General features: G+C 41.6%; 1 protein-coding gene across 1 annotated transcript in view; it reads left to right on the top strand.

The window, feature by feature from the left end:
* Window positions 1-6405, top strand: part of LOC101860501 (xenotropic and polytropic retrovirus receptor 1 homolog) — a 29154-nt gene extending 22749 nt beyond the window's left edge. Inside the window, exons 14-17 of the mRNA XM_005100660.3 lie at window positions 1656-1831; window positions 2956-3089; window positions 4195-4380; window positions 5408-6405. Of these exons, the coding sequence (XP_005100717.1) occupies window positions 1656-1831; window positions 2956-3089; window positions 4195-4380; window positions 5408-5495 (584 nt within the window). The 3' untranslated portion in view covers window positions 5496-6405. The remainder of the gene's footprint in view (window positions 1-1655; window positions 1832-2955; window positions 3090-4194; window positions 4381-5407) is intronic.
* Window positions 6406-7016: the final 611 nt, after the last annotated feature.

Genomic DNA, 7016 nt, shown 5'->3' with positions numbered 1-7016 from the left:
CCAGGCTGTGGTTGGTTTGTGGGCGCTCTGGTGGGATTTGTTCCTTTTTTTCCTATCAAATTATTTGTCTTCCTTATCTCTCCTTTTTTCTTTTTTTTTTGGTATGTTACTCATGGGTAGAGGGTGCGGTGGCAGAGCAGTTGGTGCGCCCGTCTCCGAAGCCTCGGTTCGGACACAGATTTTTTTCGCCCCCTCCTGCCCACCCAGCTTTAATGGGTACCTGACTTTGAGTTGGGGAAGTAAAGGCGGCGTGGAAAGGAACTGGCCACCCTACCACCATATGCCGAAGGCCCAGGAAGTTGTCTCACTAACAAGGCAATCCCCAATGTCCGGATCGGATGCAGGAACAACCTTACCTTTTTTTACTCATGGGCGGTTGGTGGGTGCTCTGTTGTGGTTTGCGCCTTCTTTCCTATCAAACATCTATTTTCCTTATCTCTCCTCCTTAAATCTTTTTTTATATGTGTGACTCGTGGGTGGTTGGCGGGAGCTCTATGGGAAGGACCAAGATGTGAACACTCGTGAGGACTGGTCTCGTTGACCTAGGCACAAGTCACAAGTCACCGAAATTTTTATTTCTTCTATTTGTCATTGAGAAATATTCCCCTCTGCAGGTGAGTGGTTGGTGGAAGTTATGGTGTGGTTCTTCTCCTTGTTTCCTCTGAATTATCTATTGCCCTTATCTTTTCCCCATCTGTTCTTTAATCTGTGGCACTTATATGACCTATCCAACATCTATCGTCCTGGCCTCTCTTCCTTCTTTTTTGTGCTTGTTTCTCTCTTGTAACACCTCTAATCTTCAGCACAAATATGACCTTATTTTGTTGCAAATTCTGCAAAACTCTTACTAAAAATGACCGTTTGCTCAGTCTCTTATGATATAGACAAGTTTCGACTGTACCGCCTTTTTGCATGATAGTAAACATAAAACTGAGTCGAGTTAAATGATCCAGGTAATTTACATTCTGTTTGATTTGAGACATGACGAATTTGCTGTGGTTTTGTAGATTTTTGCTACGATTGTAAACAACAGAGCGATACAGAGCGGCAGCTGAACTGGTTCACCGCAGACCTATGAGTTAATCACCGGGTCTCATGACACGACTGTCTGATCCCCAGAACTGTATACTAAGGGTTAACCTTCGGGTCTCACAACATGTCTGTTTGTTGTCCAGAACTGTATACCAAGGGTTAATCACGACACAGCCGTTTCTGTTCCCCAGAACTGTATACCAAGGGTTAATCACGAAGTAATCGTTTTGTTCCCCAGAACTGTTTACCAATGATTAATCTCCTTGTGTCAAAGCCCGACTGTCTGTTCCCCTGAACTGTATACCAAGGGTTAATCTTCGGGTCTCACATGTCTGTGTTCTTCAGAACTGTATACTAAGGGTTAATCACGACACAACAGTTTTGATCCCTAGAACTGTATTCCAAAGGTTAATCACGATACAATCGCTTTGTTCCCCAGAACTGTAAACCAAGGGTTAATGTCCTTATGTCATAACACGACCGTTTGTTCCCCAGAACTGTTTACTAAGGGTTAATCTCCTTGAGTCACGACACAACCGTTTTGTTCCACAGAACTGTATACCAAGGGTTAATCAAGATCCAGTACTAAGGGTTAATCATGACACAACCGTTTTGCTCCCCAGAGCTGTACGGTGACGACTACCGCCAGTCGTCCGTGTTCTTCTACCTGTGGGTGGGCTCGGCTGTCATCAGCTCCTGCTACACCTACACCTGGGACATCAAGATGGACTGGGGGCTCATGGACCGCAATGCCGGCGACAACCGCTTCCTGCGGGAGGAAGTCGTCTACGCATACAAGGTCACTCGATACTTCTTCTTTCTTCTTCTCGATCGCATCACGCTTGAAGTCTGGTATCTGTCATAAATTGGGCCGTCGTGCTCAGTTCATCTCTCGGCCCATATAGCTTCTCTTGTAGCGTCAGTAGGGTTGGCCACGTTTCCTGTATCAGGGCCCTGTGTGTCTTGCAGTGCTGAAGGATGTGTTCAACTGTTTGGTCCGCCTCTCCACACTGGCATTTTGGTGATTGTACTAGTTTAAAACATCTGTACATATGTTGTCTCAGTCTTATGTGTTGTGTTTTTAGTCGGAAGATAATCACTTGTTCTTGGCGGGACAGCTCATGGTAGCTATCTGGTGTCTGAGGTGCTTTAAATAGTGTGTTTATAATAGTTGTCACTCGATATACTTGTGGTTGGCGGATGCTCTGGTGTGGTTTGCTCCTTCTTTCCTATAAAAAATCTATCATCTCTATCTCCCTTCCTTCTTTTTTGTGTTTGTTACTCTCTTGTAACACTTCTAATCTTCGGCACTTATATATGACCTTATTGTGTTGCAAGTGCCGTAAAACTCTTACTGAAACTAACACTAAGACTTTGACAAAATTTTAGATACACATCATCACATACCAGGGTTCCCACCCAACCGGGAAAATTGGGGAAAAGGGGGGAATTTCATTTGCAGATTTCCCGATTCGGGAAAACACCATGAAAATGAACGAGAAGGGAAATAACTGGGAGAAACCCTGGAAATCGGAAACGGGTGGTTTTTAAAAAAATGTTGCTCTCTAGTAACACCTCTAATCTACGACACTTTTTTTATGGCAGGTTCCTGATCTGTGATATCGGTTGCTTGTGCTCAAGAAATAGTTCGTCGGAAATCAGATTTTTAAATATTTGAATGAGATTGTTTAAAGAATGAAACAATTTTTCCTCTGTTCGGTAAAATTTTGCCCTCCGGGCTTAGAACATTGGAACATCTTGCTCATGAATTCTTCTCCTTTTCCTCCTCCTCCTCCGCCTCCTCCTCCTCCTCCTCCTCCTTATCAATTATCATTATTATTGTATTGTTATTCTTATTACTATTGTTATTATCATCATTATTATAATTATTGTTATTGTTTTGTTATTGTTGTGTTTCCCCAGGCCTACTATTACTTTGCGATGGCGGAAGACTTTGTGCTGCGGTTCCTGTGGACCCTGAGTGTGTCTGTGGGGGAAGGGCAGCTGTACAACAGCACCATTCTCAAGACTTTGTTTTCCTGTTTCGAGGTGTTCAGGTAGGCTCGTTTTTCTCGTCTGTGAGCTTCCCAAGTACTTGAGATTGTTTCAGAATGCTATCAGGTCTGCTGAAGTAATAATATGTGAGGCGTGCTGACAAAATGAATTGCTTCTCGCAGTCCAAAAATGGAGATATCAGCCAAAAATCAACACTGGGATCACATTTATAGAATTTTAATTGACGCCATTTTGTTCAAGTCTACACCCATGTTGTTATTCCATTCTTACAAGTTGTACAAACTTCACCTATCAAGTTGATGTATCAATTTCCATAATGCTAAAATCCGAGAAGTAGCTCATTTTGGCAGCACACCTCACAAATATAAATTGAAAAACGCATAGAGCTTGCTGTTGAGTGGGAATTTGCGCCCTGCAAATGCTATCTATTATTACAGTGCTTGAATGAAGAAAAAAAAATAGTCGAAACAGTTCTAACGGCCACCTGTCCAAGACATTCACCTGTACAAATGACCACTTCCCATGTCCTTCCCTGAGTTTTTGAAATATTATAATAACTCCATTCAAGACGTCCACCTGTCTTAGATGATACCATACTTACGACTTTGTTCTCCTGTTGTGAAGTGTTCAGGGAAGTTTGTCTTGTCTGTGAGGAGCTCAAGAGAAAAAAAGAAAAACATCTTGTCTGTGAGGAGCTCAAGAGAAAAAAGGAAAAAAAACCCGTTGTCTTACCTGTGTTAATAGAATCGTTGATGATAGGGTTAGGTTAGATGATGTCTTTTTTAAAGTTTTAGTAAGAGTTTTACGACATTTGCAGCATAATAAGGTCATATAACTGCCAAAGATTAGAGATGTTACAAGAGAGTAACAAACATGAAAAAGAAGGAGGGGAGATCCGGCTGATAGATGTCTTTAGTTTTAGTAGAGGTTTTACGGCGCTCGCCACTGCATAAGGTCCTATGAGCGTCAGAAGATTAGAGGTGTTACAAGAGAGTAACAAACACAAAAAAGAAGGAAGAGAGATCAGGATGATAGATGTCTGATAGGGAAGAAGGAGCAGACCACACCAGAGCACCCGTCAAACAACCGCCGCTTACAGACCATGTCTAATGTTTTCTCCTTTGTTTGTTCCTTTTTTTTTTTCAGGAGGTTTGTGTGGAACTTTTTCCGTCTGGAGAACGAACATCTGAACAACTGCGGTCAGTTCCGCGCCGTGCGAGACATCTCCATCGGGCCGATCGACTCGAACTACGAGCAGCAGCTGCTGGACGTGATGGACGACGAGGACGGCTCCAACTGGAGGCTGCACGACAAGCGCCGCGGGGGACTGAGGTCTGTGGAAAAAATTTTTTTTTTCTAACTCCTTGGAAAAAAAAACTTCTTGGAAAAAAAAAGATTTTTTTTTTTTACCCCTTGGAAAAACGTGGTTTTTTTTTTAACTCCTTGGAAAAACGATTTTTTTTAAAACTACTTTCCTTTTACGGCAAGTTGGGCAGGGCAATGAGTTGCTTTATAAAGTATCCAGATAAGAATATGTTAGTGCACCTCTTCGGCAAATATGTTAAGAACCACTTTGACAAATTAATGGGTTAGAATAGAACCATATTCGACAAACGGGCTCAAATCACTTTAATAAAAACAGGTGTACCCACTTCCGCAAATGGGTTAGGAAAGAGACTTAAGAGTCTGAATTCGGATAATATTTCATTGAAAATTATCAGGTTATCCGAATAGATTATCTGGATTCTGGCCACCCCTACCGGCTAGCTGCTCCCAGCGGTTTCGATAGGGTTGGGTGGGGGGGGGCACTTGGGAGAGGGGTGGGGGGAGGGGGACACTTGGGAGGGAGGTGGGGGGGAGGGGGACACTTGGGAGGGGGAGGGGGGGACTCAGGTCGGTGGAAACAAATTTTGTTTTTAAAAACTCTTTTTTCTCCGGCAAGTTGCTCCCAGCGGCTTTGAGTCGCGGGTGTGGACTTGGGTGGGCTGAATGAAAGGGAAAATTCTTAAAACTGCTTTTTTCTAATGAGCTGCTCCCATATCCGATATCTTACTGGTCCTAAAGGGGTGCTGGAGGGCACCACTGTAGGTCATATGTCTTTTTAAAAATTTAACAATCCCATTTTTGTTTTGGCTTTATATTTTACATACAAAACCAAAATTGTTTAACTGTCTTCACCTGTATCGGCATAAAAGTGAGCCCTTGTGGTATATATATGTATATCAAAGCAAAATATAAACAACTGAACGACTGAATGTTTGTGTGTGTGTGTGGGTTTTCAGGATATTCAAAGAGTCTCACCTGTTTTTCACCAACGATGATGATATAAACAACTGATCTTTTCTTTGTGTGTTTTCAGGATGTACAAAGAATCTCGCCTGTTCATCGACGACGATGACGAGAGAGTTCCATTGGTCAACGGCAGCAAACAGCTGAAGCGAATCTGAGAGAAAGGAAGGGACAGAGAGAGGGAAGCCGGGGGCGGGGGAGGAAAGGAAAGACACTTGTGCTGGATGCAGGGATGCCTATTTTCCATAAGTTCCCCCCTTTTTTTCTGTTATTTTCACTGGAAGAACAGTTGTTATTTTCTGCATTTCGTTTTCTGTTTAATCCCTTTTTAGCTATTTTCTGTGGGACCCCCTAATAGCTATGTCTTTTTGTTTTCAGTTGCGACTTTGTCAATTTTCTGTTATTTTCAACAACATTTCAGTTTCAGTGGCATTATCCCTGTGAATGTGTTTGGTCATGCTGATTTGCAATTAATGTGAAGGGTGCTGACAAAAATGAGTTACTTCTCGGATTTGAGACCTAAGGAAATAAATGCGCCTCGCTTATAAGTTAAGTTTTTACAATTTATAAGTATGAAATAATAAAAGGCTTATTGTACTTAAATTTAAAGAATATGGCATCAATAGAAAATTATCTACAAATTTAACCCTAGTTTCTATTTCTGGCCAATACCTCCATTTGTGGATTGGGAGAAGTAACTCTTTGTCAGCACGTCACACAATGAATAATTTTCCCTTGAGACATTGTAGGTGGTTGGGTGAGTGGGTAGTTGGCGGGTGCTCTGGTGTGGTTTGCTTCTTTTTTCCTATCAAATGTCTGTCGTCCTTATCTCCCCTTCTTCTTTTTTATGTTTGTTACTCTCTTGTGACACCTCTAATCTTCTGGAGCTCATATGACCTTATGCAGTTGCGAGCGCCGTAAAACCTCTACTAAAACTAACTTAAGAGACATTGTATATTAATGTGGAGCAGTATTGTGGTTCTCTTTCCGTGCCGATGCCGTCACAGAATTGGTCGCTTTTAAGCGCAAGGGGGCTATCCCGAAAAATGATGTTTTGAGAAAATCGAATGAAAAGTTTTTGCCACTTGTTCAGTTTCATTAAAAAAATATGGAAAGTTTTCTCTATAAACAAACAAATATACACACCAATGAAACCAAACTTCTCCTATAGGTAGGGCTATGCCCACTATTGGTCTGGGTCAAGATTTCTGGAAACCCCCGAAATCTGGGATAGCCTGCTTGTCCTTAAAAGCGACCTATTGTATCTCTCTGTGTGTTCAGATGTGCCATGACCAGATACAGTTTCCCTAGGGTCAAGGGGGTCTTTTCTTGTATGTGTTTGGATTCTGATCTCTTTGTTTCACTATTTAAACAAACATAAAGATATGTTCCTTACCAAACTTGTACATATTTCCATGTGTATCTTTTTATTCTTTAGAGTGGTGAGCATGACAATTAGGGAATATTGATGGTAAATATTTATGTATAAATTCTTTGATTTATGGTTATGTCATAATGTTTTCAAAGATTTCCTTTCTGTGTTGCCTGTTTTTATGCGGGGTGGAATGTATAAAATTTTTAATGAGCAGGTATTTTAAAGTATTATGGTTTTGCTTTTACTGTTAATGTATGTGTTGGTGTATACTGGTGCTCTCATGCGTGTCTGTGTGTGATTTGTG

The sequence above is a fragment of the Aplysia californica genome, unplaced genomic scaffold, assembly GCF_000002075.1.
Source record: "Aplysia californica isolate F4 #8 unplaced genomic scaffold, AplCal3.0 scaffold00255, whole genome shotgun sequence".
Lineage (NCBI taxonomy): Eukaryota > Metazoa > Mollusca > Gastropoda > Aplysiida > Aplysiidae > Aplysia > Aplysia californica.
The sequence above is the reverse complement of the archived record's forward strand: the minus strand, read 5'-3'. Positions and strand labels throughout refer to the sequence as shown.